Source organism: Macrotis lagotis, chromosome 4, assembly GCF_037893015.1.
Source record: "Macrotis lagotis isolate mMagLag1 chromosome 4, bilby.v1.9.chrom.fasta, whole genome shotgun sequence".
NCBI classification, from domain to species: domain Eukaryota; kingdom Metazoa; phylum Chordata; class Mammalia; order Peramelemorphia; family Peramelidae; genus Macrotis; species Macrotis lagotis.
In genome coordinates, this window is record NC_133661.1 from 241,723,772 (window position 1) to 241,750,311 (window position 26,540).

Below are 26,540 nucleotides of genomic sequence, written 5' to 3' on the forward strand. Positions count from 1 at the left end.
TGTAAAGGGAATCTTCCTTCCTTTATCATCTAATTTAGGCCACACCTGAGGGCCTGACCTTCAACTTGCATTGCACTTCTTTTCAGGGGCAGCTAGGAAGCACAGGTCCTGGAAGACCACTCAAAAGAGATCACTCCCCCTCAAAAGGGAGGGATTTGGGTCTCCAATGAGGGACTTGGGTCACTCCCAGGTCACCACCCCCTCCCATAGACTCTGGGAGAGAACTAAAGGGGAAGGAGAAAAGGAGCTTGCTTTCTTTGACCTTCCAGTCTCTTGCTGAATGCTGGCCAGCTAGCAATCTAAGTGGTCTTCTCTTAAAACCCTTTCTAACTTTTCTATCACTTTCTTAATATACTGTAACTTCTTTTAATAAATCTCTTTTTTCTTACCTAAACCTGCATATCTGAGTCTGAGTCGTAATTCCCTGAAAGACAGAACTGAACTCAAGAGACAAATCAGTGGCTACTCCTCTGCTTTAATCATGTACCTTACATTAATTAACACTGACCCTTTCCCCGTTTTCCAAGCTATGAGATGAGGTCAGTGAACTTTTAGTAAAGTACCTTGCCCCTCTCCAACAAGGACTCCTGGTTAATCCCTGCACAAAACAAGATCCTATCAACAAAACAATGGATTCTTGCCTTAGTATGAAAGGGTTGTCTTCAATCTACCATCCCTTATCTCTATTCTCTGAGTTACATTCTCCATCAACATGTACTTAATTACCTCATCTTCCTGCTCCTTTAAAAGCTCACTCACTCCTCAGTTGTGTTGTTTTTCTTCCTTTGGAGGGCAGTCTGCTCTGTGGGAGTGTGATTCCCCCAAATAACCTCTCATATCTCTATATCCTTCTTTACTTCTCTATCCTGGTTTGCTTATCTTCTTTGGGAGGACAGTACACCTTTGAGGAATGTTAAGCCTCAGATAACCTCTCATGTTCCTATATCTCTATGTCTTTGATGTTGTGCCTCTACCTTTCCTTACTGCTCATTCTCTCCAGGTGGCTTAGGCTGCTTAGGTTGTTTATTTAGGGATCAGTGGTTTCCTGCCTTTTGTCTTTATTTCCCTTAGTTTCTGCCATACTACATATACTACAGCAATACTTAAGTAAACCTTTTAGACCTTACAATTTCTTCTGGGTCAGAATCAGTCTTTTCCATGAATTTTTTTTACGTTCTACCCAAACCTTTAGCCAGCTACATTTTAATTCAGCATCATTACCATCCTTATTTTTTTTGAAAACAGAGAAAACACACACACATCTTTAGCTGGAGTAGCTTCTACTCTGTTTTAGTTTTTCCCTAAGAGATGAATGGTGATTTAGTAGTCACACCTGCAATTTATGAAACTTTGTGCCTATGCCTATTAGCTTGAAGTCTCCAGAAACAGGTAGTGACTGTCTTATGACTAATCTCAGATTCAATTCTGTTTCATCTGAGGATCACGTACCTTTGGCAGAGGGAGGTAAAAAGGAGGTTTCTCTTTCATCAAATATTGTCATTTCTTCTTCCCTGAGTAATGTCTCATCTCTTCTTCGAATTGGGATCATAAGATGATTGAGATGTATGTGATTTTATTAGGTATGCCAGATAAATACTTTGCTTTTTTTTTTGGTCTGGTGGGGGGAGTATGCTATACTCATAATTCACTTAGATTTTAGCACAGTCATCTAAGCCAACCAACTCATTTTTACAGATGAGAAAACAGAGATCCAGAAAGCTTGAATGACTTTCTCAATGTAATTGCTCAAACTTTCATTTTTACCTTTCCAGATTTCTCTTAATTTCTACATTTCAGTTTCAAAGATTCTCCTTTAATCAGTGTGAAACAATTGGAAAAAAGTCCTAAAATTCAAAGTAAAAGGACATGAGTTTGAATTCTTGCTGTGTCACTAATGTATTTTCTTAATAGTTTATTCTGGAAAAACTTGAATATAGAAACTAGTAACATGACTTTGACTTAGTCTTTCCCCTCCCCCCAAACAACTGTTTGAATATAGAATATCTTGATTCAGTAAAAAAATGTAGAGAATTCTCCATTATTTATTACTTCAACTTACCCTATTAATAGTAATGAAAATATTTGATTAGATATTTAATATTACAAAGATATCATAACAATGTATTCATATGATAATTTAATTATACCAGATTGGATTTATGCTTTGAATGAAAGGATAGTTCAACCTTAAGAAAATTATTAATGTAATATATTCTATTAATAAACAAAAATACCTGATCATATGAATAACAGCATAAAAAACCATAGACAAAATGCAGTACTAATTAGATGCTGAGATCACCATCTAAAAGGCATAGTAATAAAGAAACTTTCTCCCTTAATGCAATGAACAGTATCTATCCAAAGTCAAGAGTTAGCATTGTTTATAATGGGGAAACACTAGAAACCTTCACAAGAAGATCAAAAGTAATGCAAGGCTACCCATTGTTTCCACTACTTTTTTGATATAATTTTGGAAGTGCTTGCATATCAGTAAGATGAGAAAAGAAAAAATGAGGCAATAATTAGGCAAAAGACAAAGAGAATTAAAATTACCTCTCTTTGTTGATGAGAAAATTAAATGAAGCAAAAGTTAATTGAAGCAATCAATAATTCCAGGTAACCAGTGGATATAAAATAAACCTACCCTCTTTGTCAAAGTCTATGATTTCATCAGTCCATGGTACTTCCAGTTGGGAACTACATTCCCTGAGGGAGACAGACAAACTATTCTATACTTTAATCTTACAAGATTGCCTAGGTCACTGAAGAGTTTGCTGAGTTAATTGCGAAGGACCAGGTACCCAGAAGGGTCTCAGAGACTCTTTATTCACTATAATCCTTACTAAATGATATTTTTATCTCTAGTACCTTGTTAAAATAAATGCTTCTTTTATGAAGGAAAGAATCATATTTTCAGATTCTTAGCCAAGGAAAGGCTAAGATGGAATTATCTTTGACTATCCTTTTCTTCTATAGCTCCCATATCTAGTATGCCACAAGCTTTTCATGTCTTTATTTGAAATGTCTCTTTGACTTATTCCTTGTTTCCATTCCCATTATTCCAATATGGTTCTCATAATCTTCTGTTTGGATAATTTCAACAATTTCCTATTTGTCTTGCCACTTCCAGGCCTAGCTCTTATTCCATCCCACATATTACTGCCAGGCTAATTTTTTTTTAATATTGCTTTTGGGGGCAGAGCCAAGATGGTGGCAGGAGAATAGCTTTTCTTAGGAGTTCTCTCCAAAATATTTCAAAAACCTTAAAATTATGACTCTAAATTTTTGAGAGACAGAACCCACAGAAAGATCCAGTGAGGCAATTCTCCAGCCCAAGTAACCTGGAAAATAGTAGGAAGACTCTATTCCATGGGGTTGGAGGGGGCAGCAGCATGCTGGAGTGAAGGAGCTTCAGCCTTCTGGGAACAGCCCCAGAGCACCTGGGTTCCTGGCAGCCTTGGCTCCCAGCAGCAGAAGCAGTTTCCTGACCTGCCACCACAGGGAGGACCAAGCACAAAGATCAGCAGGGAGACCTCTGCCCAGGCCAGTGTGGCTCTCCTCAGCATAGCCCAGATCCCAGGAAACAGATACAGGCCTGTGGAGCCACCCAGCAGGGAGCCACCCATCATCTGCTCCCTGAGTGCTCAGCCCACAGAAGGTAAGGGAATGGAGGGAGACTGTTGAGGTTTGTCCTCTGTCTCTGGGATAGGACTCTGAGGCCTTGACTATATTCAGACCCTGGTCGCAGTCTGGGGCTCCAATAGAGCAGGGACTTTCCTCACAGCTCCAGGACAGAGGGGTGACCAGGAGAGCAGACAGAGCCTCCATAAGACCTTGAAGGAACTGAGGTCCTTGCAGGGGTGTCCCAATAATACTCAAAAGCTCAGGAAACACCCCTAAATGAGGAACAGGCTGCAAAAATGAATAAACAGGAAAAAGGGAACTTGACTATAGACAATTACTTTGGTCCCAAAACATAGACTCTGAAGATGAGGAAAGTGCAAGCTTCTGCTAAAGCCTCCAAGAAATATAGAAGTTGGGCTCAAACTATGATAGAGCTCAAAAAAGACTTTGAAAAATCAAGTAAGGAACATAGAAGAAAAATTGGGAAGAGAAATGAGAGAGATGCAGGAAAAACATGAAAACAAGTTGGCAGCTTAGACAAGAAGATCCAAAAAACTGCTGAAGAAAATAACATTAAAAATCAGTTTAAGTCAAATGTATAAAACAGTTCAAAAAGTTAATGAGGAGAAGAATGCTTTAAAAAGCAGAACTGACCAGATGGAAAAAGAGACAAGAAAGCTCTCTGTGGAAAACAAATCCTTTAAATGTAGAGTGGAGCTAAAGGAAGCTGATGACTTTGTGAGAAATCAAGACACAATAATTCAACACCAAAAGAATGTAAAACTAGATGAAAATGTGAAATATCTCATTGAAAAAAAAACAACTGATCTGGAAAATAGATCCAGGAGATAATTTAAAAATTATTGGGATACCTGAAAGTCATAATCAGGAAAAGAGCCTTTACCTCATTTTAAAAAAATTTCTACAGGAAAATTGTCCTGATATCCTAGAAGTAAAGGGTAAAATAGAAATTGAGAAAATCCATCTATCACCTTCAAAAAGAGATAAAAAAAAAAACAAACTCCTAGGACTATTATAGCCAAGTTCCAGAACACCCAAGTCAAAGAGAAAAATATTACAAACAGCCAGAAGGACACAATTCAAAAATCATGGTGCTGCAGTCAGGATCACACAGGACTTGGCAGCAACTACATTAAGGGCTCATAGGACTTGGAATATAATATTCTGGAAGGCAAAAGAACTTGGAATGCAACTGAGAATCAACTACCCAGCAAAACTGAACATCCTCTTTCAGAGGAAAAGAGGGACTTTCAGTGAAACAGGGGAATTTCAAATGTTCCTGTTGAAACAACCAGAGCTGTAGAGAAAGTTTGATCTTCAAGTACAGTACTCAGGTGAAGCATAGAGGGGGTGGGCAAGAAGGGTAAATTATGAGGGACTTAATGATTATGAACAGCGTGTATTCCTGCATGGAAAGATGATACTGATAATCCTCATATGAATATGAACCTTGTCATTTATTAGAGCAGTTAGAAGGAGCTTATATAGACAGGGCATAGGAAAGAGCAGAATTTGAAGGTATTATTAGAAAGGTATATTAGGTATACTAGGTATATTAGAGGTATATTAGAAAGGTATATTAGAAAAATGGAGTCAATGGGTTGAAAGGGAAATGTACTGGGAGTAAGAGGAAGGAGAGGTAGAATAGCTAAGATATTTCATGTAAAAGAGTCAAGAAATAGTTTTTGTAATGGTATGGAATGGGGGAAGGTGAGGGGGAATGAGGGAGTCTTCATTCTCATCGGAAATGACTCAGAGAGGGAAAAGCATACACATTCAATAGGGTATAGAAATAAGAAAAAGGAGAGAAAGGGGGCAGGGGGAAGAGGGTGAGATGTGGGTGATAGAGGAGAGGGTAGATCACAGGAGAAGATAGTCAGATATAGCACGTTTTCTTTTTTACTTTTTGCAAGGTGGTGGGATTGGGTGGCTTGTTCAGAACCACAGGGCTGGGTGGTAACTGAGTCTCTGGGATGGGAAGTAGGCTTGGGACCTCCTGACCCCAGGGCTGGTGCTCTGTCTGCTGTGCCACTCAACTGTCCCGCAGCACACTTTCAAAGAGGGACAGAGTGAAAGGAGAGAGAAAATATAATAGATGCTAGTGGGAAGGAATGGATGGAGGAAATTAGAATCAGCAACAGCAACAGCAACTGTGTGAACATATGGAAGTAACTTTTGTGATGGACTTATGATAAAGAATGTGATCCACCTAAGACAGAGCTGATGGTATCAGAACACAAACTGAAACACATTTTTTTTCTCTTTCTTTCACTTTATTTCTCATGAGGTTTTATGTTTTTTTTTAGGGGAAGGCGGTTTTATGTTTACTCTTACAAAAAGAACATTTTAGTAATGTGTAAATAAATTAAAGAAAATTTAAAAAATAAAAAAAATTGTTTGCTGAGTTAAAAAAATATTGCTTTCAACATATTGTTCTCCTGCTTCAAAGCTTACAAAGACTTTTATTTCCTTTCACACAAAGTCTAAACTGCTAAGCTAGCTTGAAAGGACTTCTGACTTTGAAAAGTACTCCTAATTGAAGTCCTCCTTTTGTAGTTGTATTTGCCACCACTCTCCAGAATATATTCTTTTCTTATACTGTTCTCAAAACTGAGAGAAGTATGAATAATTCAGGAAAAATGAACTGGAATATGAATCAGTAGTTGAATCAAGAGGTGAATTGTATTTTGCCTTCTCTCATTAACTAGCTGTTTAACTGTGGAAAGTGTTTAGTCTCTAATAGTGTTAGTTTTCTCATCTATAAGAGGAATTTAGATTCTTCAAACTCTCATCATTCTCTGATTTATCCCTCCCTTTTGTGTCACTTCCAAATCCTACTTACTTCCATGAAGTTTCTTCCATTCATTTCAATCTATACTCACCTTACTCTCTTGTGATTTTTTAAATGTACTTTTAGGTGATTCCATAGTTTAGCACAAAATTGAACTCTTATATGATCTTCAACTAGATAGTAAACTTCTAAAGGTTAGGAGTAGCAGTTTTTAAAATTTGTAACCATCAAAGTGTAGGGGAATGGACAGCTCATGGTCCATCTCACAATTGCTGTCGTTACTTTTGCCTTTGTTTCTAGAAAAGGCTATGGATTTCCCAGGAAAGAGACAGAAAGATAAAAATCTTAGAATTGGAAGAGATTTCAGAGGCCATTTATTCCAACTTATTTAGGATATAATCCTCATGATATCTTTGGTCTCATTCTGAAACAAAGGACAAACAATGTTCCAACCTATGCCTGAATAAGAACCCCAACAATACCATACCCAATAAGAAGCTAGTCAGCATTTTCTATAAGATCTCTAATATCCCTTATAAAAATAACTAAATTTGCATAGGATAGATGATTGAACCTGGAGTCAGGAAGATTTGGATGAAAGTCCAGTTTCAAAGAGTTCCTAGCTAGACCACAGACTAAATTCTAAACTAGTCATTTCATTTATGGCTGCCTTAGTTTCCTCATCTGTAAAATGGGTAAAGTAATGACAATTGCCTCTTAGGACTGTTGTAAGGATGAAATGAAATAACATATCAATCATGTTGTAAACTAGAAAGTGATCTTATCTTTTTTTAGGTTGGATCCCTCACTTCTTGACACAGTTCATTCTACTTTTGGATTGCTATAATTCTTAAAAGTTTCTCCTCATATTAAGTTTAAGTTGATTTCTCTATAATTTATGCCCATTACTCCTATTTATGCCATCAGGAGCAAAGGCCAAATGGAAGGAATCTCCCCATACCAGTCCTTCAAATACTTAAAGATCATGAGCATGTACCTTCTAAATCTGTGCTTCTATAGATTAGACTTGCCTAGTTTTTTCAGCCTATCTTCATTTCCATGAAATCTTCTGACTATTCTCCTCTGAATGTCCTTCAGCCTCTTGAAGCCTTTTGAAAAATGTAAAACTTTTATTAGATTTCTTGCTGTCTTGGGAGGAGGAAAGGAATGAAGGGAGAGAGAAAAATTTGGAACACAATTTTACTAAAATAAATGTTGAAAACTATCTTTACATGTAATTGGAAAAAAATAAAATACCATTAAGATGACAGATTGATGAACAGATAAAAAGATAGATAGACAGATAGATAGAAAAATGTATTATCCAGAATGGATCATAATATCCCAGATGTGATCTTACAACAGTAGTTTTTGTTGTTGTTTAGTCATTTTCAGTCAAGTTCTACTCTCTGTATCCCCATTTGAGTTTAATGGTAAAGATACTGAAATGGTTTCTCATTTCCTTCTCCAGTTCATTTTACAGATGAAGAAACTGAGGCAAACAGGGTTACACAGCTAGTAAATGTCTGAGGCCCATTTTGATCTCAGTAATGAGTCTTTCTGACTCCAAGTTTGACACCCAAGTCTAGCACCTAGCTGTCCCATTAATTCCATCATCCTAGATGTATGCTCTTCAATGCTTTCTAAAAGAAATTTATTTCATATTCAAGAGAAAAAAATGAATATTTAAGTATTTACACCATCCTTTATTTCTTAGTTCAACTCTTTGAAGCAACTGATGCTTCCTTCTTCTGAAGATTAGAAAACATGAAATTTTTAAGAAAAATAGTAATACTTTCTAAACCTCAGGAAGAATATAGAAAGAGGTCACTTGACAAACTGAAAACTTTTCGGGAGAGCAAAGGACCAGAGTCTTGTATTGTTTCTTCTACTGGTTTCTCTTTTACAGTGGTAAATTGTCCATGGAAAAGATCTTTTACTGGCATCCTGGATTAAATAATAATAATGATAATATTTTAGCAATTGGAAAACATTGGTTTTGCAAAGCATTTTACATATATTATCTAATTTTGATATTCACAATATCCTTTTTAGTTAGCTTCCACATATCCAGAGCTATAAGATTATTAAAATGCTCATTATTTCAATTGATCTTTGTGTCCTGTGAGACAGGCTCTTCATTATTATCCTCATTTTATATTAAAAGTTATATACAACTTTAAGTGGAAAAACTACATTTGAAGGTAGTGCTTCCCGTTCTAAATTCAATGTTCCTCCTGCTACACCATGATGCCTGGAATTGGGACACATATCCATGATACAGTATACCCATTGCTCATAACATATAGGATGTTCTATTAGGTTAGTTATTCAACCATATAGGTTCATTTTTCTTGCTTGGGGCATGTCTCTCCTTATTCTTTTATCACATACCTATACATACATACACATACACTGTTATTTATGGAAATAGATGAGATAACATATGTAAAACATTTTGCAAACCTCAAAGTGCTATTTTAATATTATTATTATGCTTTGTTTTTATAATTAACCTTCATTTTTCAAGGTTTCCTTAATGTTCCCTTGTTGTCTAACATTCTCAAAATGGACCAGTGACATCACAAAGCTGTTGTCTTGACTTGGGCATGAATTGGATTTAATGAGGCAGAGCTGCACAGAGTAGTCAGTTCTATTCTCTCCTCCAGAATCATAAAAGTCCAGTGGTAAGATATCTCCCCTATATACTAAAAACCTTTTTGTCTGAAGGTGGAGTAGGAGGAATTGTGTTTGGCAGATATTGTTTTGTTATTGTATGTAACTTTAGAGTTTAGTCCAAAGTCTAGAATATTGTATATACCCAATAATATTTTTTGATTAATTGATTGATTTATAGGTTTCTATTTACTCTGACAGAGGATAGTGTAGGTGAAGGGCAAGACTTCTTTGTCATCCCTAAATATGCCCTTTTTCTCCTATACAAAAGTGAACTAACAGAATTGCTAATTTGCTAATTTCTCATTCAGTGTCTAGGACAAGCAAAATTATCGAAAACTTAGAGCAGTCTTGATTTCCTGAGTAGAAGGATCTTTGGAAATCATGTACCCCAATACCCTCATTTTAGGAGAAAAAAGAAATTGAAGATCAGTAACACTGAATTGCTTCACCAAGGACACCCATATAAATAGCTTATACCTTATAAAGATTGTTTCTAAAGACAATATTTTATCTTCACATTTCTAGTTAGGGAAAAATGGTATTGGCAGACAAGAATGCCTTTATGTTTCACAAAAATCATAAAAAAATACCAACTCCCCTAGGTGATAATCTTAGCAACCAGACTGTTACTTTATTAGTATTCAGTTTCTTATTAAGAAATACCATCGCAGTGGTCATCTATCTCACCTTCTACTATATTCTCAATTAAAAAGTAAAGTACAATTTTAGCAGGAGGAGCAGGCCACTTGGAGGAGCAATTGAACTTATTCATCTAAATGCATATAAAAATATATGTCTTCTACCATCCACCATCATGTATGCCTCTGAATAAGGTGAAAAGCATGTAACTTGCTAGTTCTGGGGCAGGGTCCAAGGACTTTGATTTGAAAGGGAGTGGTGTGACACCAGGAATACAAAGATCATACCAATTTGACCTATTCAGTTGCTTAAATGGTGTCTGATTAAAAAAAAAAGAAAAACAATAAACACACATGCCTGTATTTGTTTGGACACACAACACCATTAATAGAAGGATAGAAATGATATATTGCTTATATACGACAGAAGCAAAAGTCAGATCCTGTAGTATGGCATTTCTCTCCCCTGTTGCTAATGGTAAAAGTGTTGGCATACATATGTCTGGAAGCTTTGGGGACCATTTGTCTTTTTTATTTTGTTTTTAATTTTTGTAAGACAATGGAATTAAGTGACTTGCCCAAGGTTACACATCTAGGTAATTATTAAGTGTCTGAGACCTGGATTTGAACTCAGGTCCTCCTAACTCCAAGGTCAGTGCTCTATCCACTGTGCTACCTGGCTGCCCCACATCTTTCTTTTGAAGATTATCATTTTTTTCAAATCCTTCTCAATATATAGGGAATAAGCCAACAAGAAAACAGGAAGCCTGCATATGACTCCTGACTTAGAGGAGTTTCTGACTTGCCCTAATAGTGAATGACATAGAGCTATTAAGTGACAAACCTGGATTTGAAAACAGGTCTTCTAACTTCAAGTCCAACATTCTTTTTTCATATACCATAACATAGCCACATGTCACAAGATAACTGTGAAGTTTACTTTGTGACAAAGTTCCTGAAAGGTATCTTATCTATCAAACACTATCACCTTCACAAAGGTAGTGAAAGCATTCTTTGTAAAAATGTATTTGATTTCTATGGCCAGGTAAGCATCCCTCGTGATTTTTTCACAAGTGCATTTTCCACCTAATAGATGAAAATTAATTTTGTATGTTTATCCTGGCCAAAATTCACAAGTCTGTATTTTTCTTGCAGTTAGTGGCTGTGTTTAGAAGTAATTAGTAATAGGAATGGAGAAGAGTTTCAGTTGAAGCAAAAATAGTAACTCCAATTATGATAGTAGGAAATTATATGTCATTGGAAAAGCCTAGCAGAGTAACATGGGAGCACCCAGGGAGAAAACTCCTCACTTGACCGCTGAAGTAACTAACTCTTCCTCCCCCCCTTCTCCCTCTCAAGTTATGAAAACACTTGCAACTGTCAGACACATAAAGTAATGAAAAGGATTGTGGTTGATAACAATGTTTATGCTGCTCTAAGAACAAGATAAGATATACATTGAGTGGAATTGGTATGATTGCTTATCTATCCCTATATGTAAAACTTGGGTAAAGGGCACTTAGGTTTAGGGATAGAAATTGGACATGTATTTTATTGTTATAAGGAATTCCATTTGAAATGAGAAAACAGAGGTCAATACCCCTTTTTGGTGATTATATATGGGTGGCATCTAGTGTATTTATAATTATCGTGTACTATATATACATTGTGTGTATATATATATATATATAATCTATACATTATGTTATATATTTGTATATTATATACAAATATAGACTATTTGGATGTGAATGTATTTTCATATATCTTCATAATAATTTATATATATATCCATGGGCAGCTTGACTGTGGGTAGAGAGCCAGACTTGAAGTCAGGAAGACTTCAACTGAGTATGAATTTGACTTCAGACATAATAGTTGCAAGACCCCAGTCAAATCACTTAATCCTACTGATCTCAGTTTTCTCATCTATAAAATGAGCTGCAGAAGGAAATGACAAACCACTCTAGTATCTTCATTATGATGATGATATTTAGTCCTTCATTCTCAAAGAAGAACAGGATATCCAGAACGCAATGCCATTACAAGCTTGTGAATTGGAAATGAGTGAGGGAATGGTGTGCCAAGTCACCAACCTCAGTTTCTCCAGAGTCATCTGGGTTCAGTTACCAGATATGAATCAGGAAGACTGGAAATGACCCTGGATGCCAGGCAATCGGAGTTAAGTAACTTGTCTAAGGTCATATAATTAGCAAGTGGCAAGTGTCTGAGTCTGGATTTGTCCTTCTGATTCCAAGTTCAATGCTCTATCCACTGTACCATCTAGCTGCCTCCCAAAGCCCCAGTGGAATCCCAGAGAACTAGACATGATGGAAATGAATGAAAAAAATGCATCTATACAAATATGTCTACATTCTAGGATAAGAATGAGGAAAAGGAAAGGGATAATGACTTAGGGGTTGGGGGGGGGGGTAGAGAGCTCTCAGAGGAGGAAATTTCTTTTACCAAAGCAAGTCCTTACCTTTTCTGCAATGTTTAGTCTTCAAGAGTTCTATTTGTAGTATTGAGAGATTAAAAGAATTATACAGCATCTCACACAACCTACTTCAACAAAAGACTTCATAATTTTTTAATTGATATTTATTTCATTTTTTCAATTATGTTAAGAAAGTTTTTCAATATTCATCCACTTCCATACTTATAAATTACACAATTTTATTCCATCCTCCTTTCTCACCACCCTCCCTTTGGTGACAATGTTTAGTAAACATTATACATGTACATTTGTGTTTAACATATTTGCATATTGGTCATTTTGGGTATGATTGATTAGGACTAAGAGAAAAAGAAAACCATAGGATAGAAAGGAAAAACATAAGAGAAATTTTTTTAAAAGTGTATATAGTGCAGATTCTCTGTGCTTTCTTTCCCCTTCTGGATGTGAATGGTATTGTCCATAGCAGGTCTCCTAGGGTTATCCTAGATTGTACAGAGGTTGTCTTCTGAACTGATGAGAGGAGTTGCATCCATCAGTTTATCAACTCACAGTGTTGTTAATTTGTTCAATATTCTCTTCATTTTGCTCCCTTTGCTCAGCATCAGTTTGTGTAATTCTTTCATGCTTTTATAGAATCTGAACATTCATAGTGTCCTAAAGAACAATAGTACTCTATAACTTTCCTACACCATAATTTTTTTCATCCATTCTCCAATTGATAGGCATCTCCTCAATCCAATTCTTTGCCATTACAAAAACAGCTACTATAAATATTTTTGAACATGTGGGACTTTTCCCATCTTTTATGATTTCTTGTAGAAATAGACCTAATATTGATATTGCTGTGTCCAGTCCCTTGATCTCTATAATATTCTAATCATAGACCTTAACCCTCCCCAACTAAAGTATTAGGTACACATTCTCCCTCTGTCCCTTTAGCTCTTCAACCATAGCACTATCATTTTTGTTTAGTAATGTATGAAGATCACTTCCTAATCTATTTATGTTCAAGCTTTCTAAGTAATGCTCCTTAACTAAATTATCTAGTAAAGTAAGGTCACTTTGTGATTTAATTATATAGAGAGCCTTTAAGTTCTCTCTCTCTCTCTCTCTCTCTCTCTCTCCATCTGTCTCTATATGAAATACCACCCTCATAATCAGTATCTCATTCATGTCTCATTTATACCCATATCCTCTAAGTACAATCCCTTCAAGTTATATTCAACCCTTTAACTATTCTAAGAAAAATACAATTTTCAAGAGTTATAGTTATTATCTTCTCTTGTAGGGATGTATACAATTTAATATTCTTGGCTAACACTGTGTTTCCCTTTCCATTTACCTTTTTTATGAACCTATGGAGTCTTCTAGTTTTTTTATCAGAAAATTTTGGAAAACCTACATTTCACTGAAAATCCATGAATATGCTGAATTTTGCAGAGTAGTAATTTTTTAAATTATAATCCAAGATCCTTTGCCCCTGGAAATACCATATTTCAAGGCCTCTAATCCTTTTTTGTTGAAGCTAATTGGTGTAATTCTGATTATGTTTTCTTTGTTTTTAAATTGCTTCTTTTTTGGCTACTTGCAGTATTTCCTCCATTATTTGAAGATTCTGGAATTTGGCTATGATATTCCTTGTAGTTTTTATCCTGGGGGGGTCTCTTTTTGCAATGTTCTGGCTATTTTTTCTAATTTTTTCTAAAAAATTTATTTATTCAAGGCAATGGGGTTAAGTGACTTGCCCAAGGTCACACAGCAAGGTAATTATTAAGTGTCTGAGGCTGGATTTGAACTCAGGTCCTCCTGACTCCAGGACCAGTACTCTTTCTACTATACCACCTAGCTGACCCTATATATTCTTTCAAGGACTATTTTTCTTCTTTATCTTGTATATTAGGACAATTTTCCATGATAATTTTCTGAAAGATATTTTCCAGGCTCCTTTTTTGGTCTAGACTTTTGGGTAGATCAAAAATTCATAAATTATCTCTTCATCTCTTTTTTTTTTTTTAAAAAAAGGGTATTTTATGTTTCCTTCAATTTTTAAAAACCCTTTGATTTTGTTTGGTGGAATCTTGATTTATCATGGATTCATTAGTTTCTATTTGTTCAATTCTAGTTTTTAGTGTTTTATTTTCTTCAGTTATCTTTTGTGTTTCTTTTTCTAGTTGATTAGTTTTACTTTTAAATGAGTTGTTTTCCTTTTCTAGTTGGTTAATTTTACTTTTTTGAAGAGTTTTTTCCCCTTTCCAGTTGGTTGATTTGTCTTTTAGATGGATTACATTCCTTTTCCACTTGGTTGATCTTATGTCTTGATAAATTACATTCTTTTTTTTTATGTTTTTGCAAGGCAAATCGGGTTAAGTGGCTTGCCCAAGGCCACACAGCTAGGTAATTATTAAGTGTCTGAGACCAGATTTGAACTCAGGTACTCCTGACTCCAGGACCGGTGCTTTATCTACTATGCCACCTAGCCACGCCTGAATTACATTCTTTTTCCAGTTGGTTATTTTTACTTTTAAAGGAATTGATTTCTTTGATCATTTTTCATAATTTTCCTGAATGACTCATTTTTCCCCATTTTTCTTCTTCTGTTTTTTTTTGTTTTTTAAAATCTTTTTTTAAGGTCTTCCATGAGGCTTTAGATTTGACTCCAATTTATAAATTCCTTTGAGACTTCCCATGTAAGTAGGCAAGTTCCCATGTAGGTCACTGTTTTCTACTTCTGAGATGGTATTTTTATCATCTCTATCTGAATAATAGCTTTCTAAGGATAGTACTCTTTTTGGGGTTTTTTTTTTGTTCATTTTGATAATTGAACTCTACTCTTGGGGAATGGGGAGTATAGTCCTGAGCTTTTTATGCTGGGGCAGGGATCTGGTCCCAGGCTTATTGCTAGCCAAAGTGTTGCCCATGTAGCCCAAGTGGCCTGGGTAGTGATTTGCTTCCTCCTTTATGTTCAGACTCTGCCTATGCAGTGTTTTTTTTCCCCAACTCAGTCCTGTCTGCTGCTTTAATGTTCCCAGGCTTCAGGATTTGCCTAGGGTTGTGACTGTCCCTGCTGGCTTGCTATCTAGCTGAGCCAGGACCTGGGCTGCTGCTGGCTTGCTATCTAGCTGAGCCAGGACCTGGGCTGCTATATAACTTCCAGGATCTGGGCTGCAGTATAGTTAGAAGTCCCCCCACTGGCTTTCCTGTGCTCCTGCTTAGCTGGGCTCTATTTCCTCTTTCCCCCTAAAGAGATAGACCTTCACTGAAGATCACTGTGATGTCTTCAGCAGAGAACTTGTTTTGCTCTTTTTTTTTGGTGGAATCTGTAACTTTAATGTCTGTGCAGAGGCTTCACTTAATATTTGCAGGGAAAAGCTCTGGGAGTATGCTAGTTTCACACCACTATCTTGACTCCATCCCAGAAGTCTCAAGACTTCATGTTTCTGATCCAAACTCTCTATTCAATGATTTTATAGCTATAAATGTCTTTACTTTAAGAGAAATGTCAATAGAAAGCTATTTAAGGATATGTTTTTATAGTGTGAAAGTCTATCCTTTAGTATGAAACCTTGCCATGAAATTGTTCTTATCACAATTCACTTAAAACAAAATTGAATATTTCAGATTTGTTTTCACTTCCAAATTATTAATTTTGTTAATGCACTTCCCTAAGAAATGTTTTTATAATCTTTTGAAACTACAAACAAAAAAATAAGTAAATGAAGGATTTTTGTCATTGCTGGATTGAAAATTTCACATCTATCATGAATAAGTCTCTTATCTTACCTTTATTTTACAAAAAATCCAGTAGGTTCAATAAAATTAGACCTACTAAATGACCCTTATCTACTTTATTTCTAAAAGGGAAACAGCTAATAGGATCTCATCAGCTCTGCTACAAGTAGTCCTACCATTATGGAGTAGTCAAATTATTTTTTTTCAGAGAATAGGCTTAAAATTGCCAGTATCTAAGTCAATTTATAATGCCAGCTGTTTCTGTAACTGAAATATAGGGTATTCTGTATTCTATGAAAAGAAACTAAAATAACAAAAAACCAGAACTTTTTGTACTCTGTAAATATTTGTTGATTTAATCTCCTTAACTAAAAGCTGGAATAGTTGATTTCTCCAGGATCTTTTCAGACCTAGGATTCCAGTATTGCGTCAGCATATAGACAGTTGTTGGGTTTTGTGCAAAAATAAAGAATTTGTCTGGTAGTCTAGTAACCTCTACTTTTAAAAGTGATGGTTTACATTTGAGTTATAGAAAGAATGAGTTAAGTAGAGATTCCTACATCTGAAAAGTTTTCCTAATGGCTTAAATATGGACTTATTAAAAAGAATTAGAAATATACTTGGTTGTTTAATAATTTGCCAAACATATCTTAGGTAACTGTCCAACATTACCTTTAATAAGATCCAACCAATTGAATCTATAAATAGGATAGATAACACAGATGAGATAGTTATTCCCTTTGAAAATTTTATTTCCAGTCATAACAGCTATGGAAAAGGTACAGAAATACTACTAGCCTTTCAGAAAAAAAGGATTTAGATATTTTAAAAAATGTTGATCAATTTTTTCAACTTTTTATTTGCAAAATGAATTTATTAACAATTTTCATCGAGGTAAATAGTGAAAAGTATTCTTCTTCCTCAAACTATTTTTTTTGTATACATACTATATCCCTATAGTGGAATGAAAAGTCTTTGTGAGCTATTTGTCTTTGTGTCCTCAGCACAATACTTTGCATTTTAGAAGGAACTTGCTTATTGAACTTAATTAAATTCAATTTGCCTTCATGTTTTGCTTTTCTATGCTTAAATATTTCCTACTTAAATTGAAATTTTTCTTTTTTACTTCTATGATCTTAAGTGAGCACGATAATAAAAAAAGAACTAACATTCATTTAGTTCTTATTTTTATATTAGGTACTATGCTAAGGGCTTTACTGTTGTTTATTATCTAATTTGATCCCCACAACTACTCTGAGAAGTAAGTATGCTATGATTATTCCCATATTAGTGTTGAGTAAACTGAGGCAAACAAAAGTCAACTGACTTGCCCAAGTTTCTATAGATGTCTGAGACTACATTTGAACTCAGGTCTTTCTGATTCTAGGCCCAATGCTCTATCGCCCTACCTAGTTGTCCCATAATTCATCTCTTTTCTTTATTAAAGTAAGATTCATTTTACTAACCCAAAAAACACAGACACCATTGCCATTTATGAACCATCTTATGTTACTTGAATTTTATTTTCTTTGCATTTGAAAACTCAAAGTCTCTTTTCCTTACTTTCCCCTTCTTGCTCATTTTTGTTTTCTTTCCCCTATTCAGTCCCTGAAGCATTTCAGTGTCTTCCCATTATATGAAATTCATAGTTCACCAGACTATGTCTCTGCTCCACTTAATTGTGGGTGGTGAGGGAAAGTACACAAAGACTTCCCCTATATATTCTTTCCTTTCTGTTTCTCTATTGTCTGGCTAGACAGTACAGAGTACTAACAGTACACTGGTGCTGTTAATAGCTTCAGGTGATTTCTGCCATTTGGAATTTGACTCTCTGAAGCTCTGAGAGGAGGGGTGTGTGTGTGTGTGTGTGTGTGTGTGTGTGTGTGTGTGTGTGTGCAGGTTTGGGGTATGGAACTGAGCTCTATTTCAAGCCCAGCCATTCATGTGTCCTGTTCCTTTCTCCCTGTTCCTTTGAAGAACAGAATGAAGTCATGGTGACCAGTCACCATTGTACATTTCTGCAATTTGGAACTTGGATCTTTCCTGCACTGGAAAGAGAAAGGAAATCAATATATGGGGTTGTGTGTTGTTGCAACTCTATGGATAGAGTGGCTAGTACAGCGAGAGCTTGTAAAGATTCAAGAAAATGTATAGTTCTTCATCTTGTTAATTACTTGCCCTGGAACATACCTGGAATCACAGATTCTTAAAATTTTCAAGTTAGCTTAGTAATCATCTATTTACCCACCCATCCTTCAAAAGTAGTCTTTCCAATAATATATCTAGCAAGTAATCAGTATCTTTTCAAAGGCCTCCAGTGAGGGAAGAATCAGTTATCCTCCAGAGTAACCCATTCCATTTTTGTGCAGTTCAAGTTTTTAGGAAGTAATTTTCCTGAAATTAAGCCTAAACTTTTCTATCTTTTCAAAAAGGAAGTACAGGGAAAGGAATAAGCATTTGTTTAAATAGTACCTACTATTAGACACTGGGCTAAGTATTTTACAAATGTTATTTCACTTAATCCTCACAAAAACTCTGCAAGTTAAACACTGATATTAGCTCCATTTTACAACTGAGGAAATGAGACAGAGTTTAAGTGATTTCCCCAGGGTTACACAGTTAATAAATATCTGAGGATAGATTTGAATTCATGTTTTCTTGACTCCAGGACCAGCATTGTTTCCATCACACAACTATTAGTCTCAATAAACAATAGATGGTAGAGCACATCACTAGTGAATAAAAGATGTCTTTTGAGGAAGTTATTTGTTAAAAAAAATTATTAAAACCATTTTATAGGATAATTGTATATGTAACAACATGATAGTTCTATCAGATCAATGGCAAAGTTCTCAGACTCTAAATTATAGAATTAGTTATCTTCCTTTTATATTTTTTATGCCTTTTCCCCTTTTCTTCTTTTATACATGGTATCAAAGAATATAAAATAGAAAACAGTTCTTCAGGTTTATCCTTTCTCAGTATTCTATTTTTAAAAATATACCTATTAACTGGGTTTTCTCTGATGAACAGGTAGAAATCTTGCTTCATTTTCAGGTTTTATGAAAAGGAGGGGGAAGTTTAGTGAATAGAGTGCTGCACTCAAAGAAGGAAGATCACCTGAGTTCATAAAGATCACTTGAGTTCAGATCCTGCTTTTGGCATATGCTGAGTATGTGACCTCACTTAAATTTTCAGTGCTCTAGGTCAGAAGTGTCAAACAAGCAGTGTAAAATTCCCTAGTGACATCTGAAACAGATGAAAATGTAATTGAGAAATGTTTAACAGATGAAATTAAAATATAATAAAACATAAAATCATTTGTTATCTTCTAAGTCAATGTGGTACAATGTGGTAGAAATAAGAATTTGTTTCTAGCTGAGTTTCACACCCACTGTTCTAAGATTATCAATTGCAAAGAAAGTGTCAATCTGCTTTGGTAGTGGATTTCCTCAATCTGGGCCTTCTTATGTGGATGGTTCATTCCCTCTTCCTAATCCTTATGAACAGAAAACAGATGAATGAAGCAGATTCAAGGTAGTTGCAAATTCTGTATACTTTGTTCTAAAAAGGTGCCCTGAGCTTTTTTTGAATCCTTTGTTCTAATGCAGAAAATTGTAATATACATTATTAAAGGCTTTACAGTAGCTAGAGGGTTGGATGGGGAGAAGCAAACAAGCAAACAGAAAACAAAGAAAAATGCAGATTGTTACAAACTTTGTAATCATTCCTGTTTGGTGACATTTATCTCCTTAAATGTTTATCTTCTCACTCATTTTTTATTTCACTTTTATGTGTCTCATAAAGTTGGATATCACTCAATGTTTAGTTCTTTGGTGTCTGAACATGGAAAGCAGATTGCCCTGGCATTTTTATATACTTTAGGGAAAGCAAGTCATTTTCATTTATTGTGATTTATTATTTGAATGTGTTTCAATATGGCAAAAACTACTTACAAAATTTGATGTACATACAAATATAGCTCCACTGTACTATGGTAATGGCAAGGAAGATTTAGTGCTTTTTTCTGAGGAATAAAAAGTAGAGAACCAAATGAATGTATTCTCCATTTACAAATAGGGGCAGGGACTGGTATATTTTCTGCATATTCATAGCAAATAAATGCACTTAATTTCATCTCATGTTTTTCTTGTCATTCATCCTTTTTTCCTCTTGTTTTATTACCCCACTATCTACTACCACCCATTTACCAATTTATTAAAGGATTATGAAATAATCAATAGTTGAAAGATGCAAAATATCTGATTGGGGAGAAATGATTTCCTATGTAAATTGTCAGGTGATTGGAGTATGACAAATATTTATGGAGATTATCGAAAGAAAATTTAATATGTATCTTAATGGGTCCTTTCTTATTGGAAGATTTCATCAATAGAACAGGAAAATCATGCAGTTTACTATAAACAAAATATATGGTGGTAAGCAGATTTTCTTCAGGAAAAGTAAAATAATAGATCTGAATATCTTCTACAAATCTTCTTTCTCCTTCTTTAAAATTTCTGTCCTAGTTTTCATATTATGACTTAGTTGGTAATTTCCTAGCCTACATTGCTGTTTATTGCATTCTAGGATATATGCAAATGTGTAAACTGAGACCACACATATTTTAAAAAGCAATCTCATTCTGAGTCAGCATGTGTACCACATATCATTAAAAATGGATGGAAAAAAGGAAATGACTTTAGTTCAATAATTTATGAAAAATGTTACAGTTTTATTATCTGTCTATGCATTTTTACAACACCTATCACTGAAGCGCTGAGGTATTCACACAAAAGATATGATTTTAGCACAGAAATAGTGGGAAGAAATTTTTATTTCCCCTCTTTTCAGTATAGTATGGTAGATAAATGATTGGCACTTGTCAAAGAAATAAACATTATTCACTATAAACCAATAAAACCTTCATTGAGTAATGTACATGTCCAGGGCATTCTGTTAGTTGCTGGAAGACAAAACAAGTTTAAGAGATGGTGTCTGCTCTCCAACAACTCACAGTCTTTTCAGGGGAGACACGACATACATGTACAAAGAGAAAAAAATGGTACACCGTAGTTTCTTCCTATACAGAATAGGTCCAGGGCTGTACACAATAGGTACTGCATAAATGTTGACCTAAATAGGCAAGCACATAGCAAAACAGAGACTGTATCCTCTTTTTATACTGTTAGCATGATCATTTGGGAAAGAGGAAGATGATTAGTAGACACCCTAATTTAAGTTGTATATCCCTCAATGTTTAATACTTTAGTGTCTAAACATGGAAAGTATGTCTCGGCATCTGTATTTATAAATTAGGAGATCAGGTTATTTTCATTTATTTTGATTTATTATTTGATTGTGTCTTTTTTGATAAGGCAAAAAACTACTTACAAAATTGGCAAAATAGGGCAAAAACTACTTACAGGTTTTATTATTCTTGGGTATAGGTTGAAGGTAAAAGGAATTGTACTCCAGGCTTCGGAACTCTATATTATGAATCCTGTTTTATTTTCAATAGACTACAACTTCTCTAAAGAAAGAAACAGTTTAATTTTAAAGGGACAGCTAATATGCTTGTTAAATAGGGATCTTACTAATTGGTCCTCAAGATCCTAGGAAATTCATAGCACTATACATAGTAAAAAATGCCTACAAATAGATCTACTACATACTACAAAAAGTAGTATTAACTTTTCATAAGAATTTCATCTACTTCTGTCTCACTTTTCAAAACAAATAACTCTATAACAGCAATAGAATGGATCAACCTAACAAACCCCAATTTCTAAGTTCTGCTTATCCTTTCTTTTCTCTTTTGTTGACAGATAACCTTGGAATCTGTAAAAGTTTGACTCATTCCTCAAGTCTATTTTGAATAGCTGCTCATTGATACTTCCACAGCCCATGTACCAATCTGCTCATGTTACTGATTAAGAAACTGAGGTCATGGAGGTGAGTGGTTTGCTCAAGTTCATACAGTATGAGGTATATAGCTTTGTAATGTCGGGAAGTAAAGAAATACTGTAGTAATCAGATATGACAGCCAAAATAACTAGGTCAATCTCACACAGTGAATTCAGAGGTATAGAATTAGAACTCTGAAGGGCCTATATTCCCATTGTGAATAATACCCTTGAATTAACAGTGTCACCTACTACAAGAGAATATTTTAAGAGAATTGCTCCATGGAACCAAAGTTTTTTTCCTTCAGGGAAGTTCCTAAATGGAGATAGTCAATGGTGTTAACATATATTTATCAACCCTCCAAGAAGAGTAAAAGGAGAAAGGGAAAAAGGATTATTTGGTGCCCCATTGCCTACTATTATTGATAGGGTATGTGTGTCATGATGAAGTTTTAAACAAGATCTTTTATCATGTATAATGACTTGGGGGTTATCAGGAGGAGAGTATCTCCTATGATTCTATTCTAAGCTAACAAAGGCAACATAGGAAACTTCTTAGTAAAGAGTTTGTTAAGCTATTAAAGATATACATCTATATATATCTATATCTATCTATATATATATATATATAAATGAAGGTATTTTATTCTTGTTTCATTTTTCCATCAAATTTCAACTTTTCCAATTATAATCCAGAATTGCTTTACAATTGCTATTCCTTAATTTCCAAGATTCTGAACTCCTTCAACAGTACTCTTACTCTGGATAAACCTCCTACCTTGATCTTTTCTTCAACTGTTGTAATCTCTGCCTTTTCTTGAATCCAGCTGCTCACCAACATGGTCAAAGTTTAAGATTTCACCATCTCTCAAAACTGTTCAACTACCCAAACTGAAACCACTGAAATGTTCTCTCATCATAATCTGCTACCCTTTTACCTTTCACACCGTAATCTTCCTTGAAAATGTATTGTTCATCCTCCATTATAACCCTTTATTCCTCCTTATTTTCCCTGTCTATAATTTGTGGCAATCTCATTTTCCTTCCTTTTTAGTTTAGACCTTATGATCAGTCATTTAGAGTAATATCTTCTCTGCTTTTGAATTTTCATAGTTCTTGCCCATCCTAACACCTGAGTAATTCCTATCATCCATTTCCTCTGCTCCTATATCTGATCAGCTAAATGCTACTAGAAAAAATAAAACCACAATGATTGAGTCCATAAGAACTTTATGCCATCTAACTGGTCCTTCACTGCTACATGGTAGTCCTTTGTCTTACATTCATTTTCTTTCACATTCCTGACAACATATATTCTAAACATTTTCCTCCTCTAAAACCTTCAATTCTGTCTTCGTAACTTTCTCATTGTTGTGGATAATTATGTCTTGGACACAGTTGTAAATGTTGAGGCCTTCTACTTTGAACTCAATAATAATTTCCAAAATCCAGTGACAATTTTTTTTTCTATTTTAATGCTCCCTGACTCTGCATTATTTGACACTGTTTACATATTTCTTCTTAAAGCCTTTTCCTTCTTGGATTATCTGGGGACTACATTCTTGTCATTCTCCTATGCCTTTAACTGTTTTTCTGTCCCCTTTGTTGATATCTCATCCTCTTTCTGTTGTTTAATTAAGCAAGGCTGTCCTTTAAGGGTCCATCTATTTGTATTCTCAGTAATTCCCAGAGTTTCAATGACCATATCTATATGAATAAATCCCCCATATCTATATCTTTACTCATAATATCCCTTTAGGGGCTCCATTTAAATTAAATCCAACAAACATTTATTAAGGATTTAGTGTATCTGTGGTGGTGAATCCAAAGTGTAGTGAATAGAGAGCTGACTTCAGAGTCAGGTAAGAGTTTGTTTCACATCCTGCCTCTGACAAAAAAAGAGCTGTGTAATCCTGTTTACTTAATTTTTCAGTGTTGTTTTTGTTAGATATCTAAGATTATTAGATACTAACCTGCATTGGTAGATGGGTTCTCTACAGCAATGAAATAACAGGCTTTGTCTCTATATCTAGTACTCCACCTCTTAGAGCCTAGCACTCTACTAGGTGCTGCAGATTAAAACATGAAAAACAATAGAAGTCATCCTCCCTCAAACTTTCAGATTAATGAGAAAAGAGCAAAATAACACACATAAATTAGCATAGTACAAACAAAAGTTGTACAAGGTCAAAGGAGAGACCCAGAGAAAATGTCATCAAAAACAAAATAATTTTTTCTCTCCTATTTTTAATTATTCATTTTTTTCTGTGATTGATTTTTTTTTTTAGGTTTTTTTCAAGGCAATGGGGTTAAGTGGCTTGCCCAAGGCCACACAGCTAGGTAATTATTAAGTGTTTGAGGTCAAATTTGAACTCAGGTACTCCTGACTCCAGGGCCTGTATTCTATCCACTGCACCACCTAGCCTCCCCACACCACCTAGCCACCCCTGATTGATTTTTTATTTTATTTTTCCAATCATATAATATGAATTTGTTTCAACATCCATTCACTTGCTTAATTATAAGTTATACATTTTTCTACCACCTTCCCTTCTCACCCCTCACTCCCTCCCACTCCCCCCCCACCTCAATAGTTAACAATCTGGCAAAAGTTGTCCATGTACATTTGTGTTTAACATGTTTACATATTAGTCATTATTTTATGTATGAGCAATTAAGACTAAGGGAAAAGAAAGAAAACCATGGGATAGGAAAGAAAAATGTAGTGATTATATATTATATTATATTATATTATATTATATTATATTATATTATATGTTATGTTATGTTATGTTATGTTATATTTATATATATATATATATTAACAAAGTGATTATAGTATCCATTCAGATTTTGTGGTTTGGGGTTTTTTATTCTATTTTTTCCCCCCTCTGGATGTGGACACATTTTCTATAATAAACCTCCCCAGGTTGTCCTAGATCTCTGAACTGCTGAAAGGAACTACATCAATCAGAGTTGATCAATTCACAATATTTTTGGTAGTGTGTATAATGTTCTCTCAGTTCTGTTCTCTTTGCTCAGCATCAGCTCATGAAATTCTTCCCAAGTTTTCCAAGTCTTACCATTTATGGTTTCTTATAGAAACCATAGAAACCATAACCCTCATTTGTTCAGCCATTCTCCAGTTGATGGGTATACCCTCACTTTCCAATTCTTTGCCACTATAAAAAGAACTGCTTGAAATATTTTTGAACATGTGGAACTTTTCCCACAAAAACAAAATAATTAATAAACGTGGTGTAATTTTCAACTTGAAAGTGGAAAGGACTAGGGAAGGCATCAGATCAAATGAGGGAAGCTAACAATATACTTCAAAAGAGCAAAATTTTAACATATACAGATGCAGAGTTCCAAGTGTGGAGGATGGCCCATGTGCATGCAAAGAGATAGGAAAGGTTAAAAAAACAAGGTCAGGGAGCAACTCTTAATCCAGTTTGCCTAGACTATAGACTTTATGAAGGTGAGTCATATGAAATAAAATGGTAAAGGCAAATTGGAGCCATGGTGTGGACTAAATGCTAGACCAAGTAATTACTGGGCAACATGAAGCTACCAACAATTGAGGTTTTGAACAGTAAGAAACTTTGATGTTGTGACTCATTAAATTGAAGATTTGGGAACATCAAGTCACATAGACCTGAAATTTCAAAATCATCATGAACTATTCTCTCACCCTTATTCCTAATGCCTTGTAATCAATTGCTAGTTCCTATCAATCCATTCTTGGCAATATGTCTGCTATTATCCCTCCCCCTTTCCACTTATACTTTATACCCCCATTCCATATAGATAACATCTAAGTCCAGTGCATTCATTATTTGTTTTCTTATAAATCAAATATGAAACTTCCTCACCACAAAGAAAATTAATGAGATTAAAAGAAATTATTGTAGCCTATGAATAAATAAAAAGGCACAAAGAACTTTTATATATCCTGTAGCTCATTCATTTTACAGATGAGAAAAGTGGGGCATTCAGAAAGAAGTCACCTGCCCAAAGTTACATAGCTAGCAAGAAGTAAAGTGATCATTTGATCTTGCAATTCCAAGACCTAAATTATTCTTTCCTTTCTATCTTTATTATTTGGGTGCATGTCATTCTCTGGTTGGGCAACTTGATGGTGCAGTAGGTAGAGTGGCCAGCCTGGAGTCTGGAAGACTCATCTTCTAGAGTTCAAATTTGGTCTTATTGGCTTTGTGACTCTGTGCAAGTCCCTTAACCCTGTTGGCCTAAGTTTCCTCATTTGTAAAATGAGTTGTAGAAAGAAATGGCAAACCATTCCAGTATCTTTACCAAAAAACCCCAAATGGCACCATAGAGAGTTGAACATGACTGAAAGAGACTGAGCAATAGTATTCTCTGATTATTAATATATAAACTTGATTATACCAAAGTCTCTCCACTTCAGAGTTCATTACTACTTGCTTGCCTAAACTGCTATAGATTATATTGCATTTTGTCTGACTAGCCAGTCCATTTATCCATACTCTGCCTAGGTAATCTCACTAATGTATCATTCTGTTCAATTCCCCATTCTTCTTAAAAACCTTCAGTGGGTTCTTCAGTACTATTCTGGCATTCAAGATCTTCCACAATATAATTCCAACATACCCTTTTGATATTATCTCTTATCCCATCACATACTAAGCCTTCCAGCAAACTTAGACAGC

General features: G+C 35.0%; 1 protein-coding gene across 6 annotated transcripts in view; it reads left to right on the forward strand.

Annotated features, from left to right (window-relative positions):
• The window catches only part of DIO2 (iodothyronine deiodinase 2), a 361,142-nt gene that overhangs the window by 296,038 nt on the left and 38,564 nt on the right, over positions 1-26,540 (forward strand). For 5 of the 6 annotated variants that reach the window (XR_012478182.1, XM_074235614.1, XM_074235610.1 and 2 more), the window contains one exon: positions 21,772-21,898. Coding sequence is in view for 4 of the 6 variants with exons in the window: in XM_074235610.1 (XP_074091711.1) it covers positions 21,893-21,898 (6 nt within the window). In the remaining 2 variants the exon portion in view is untranslated. Of the gene's footprint in view, positions 1-9,066; positions 9,127-21,771; positions 21,899-26,540 lie in introns of those variants that run through there. The other variant, XM_074235613.1, reaches the window with a different exon arrangement.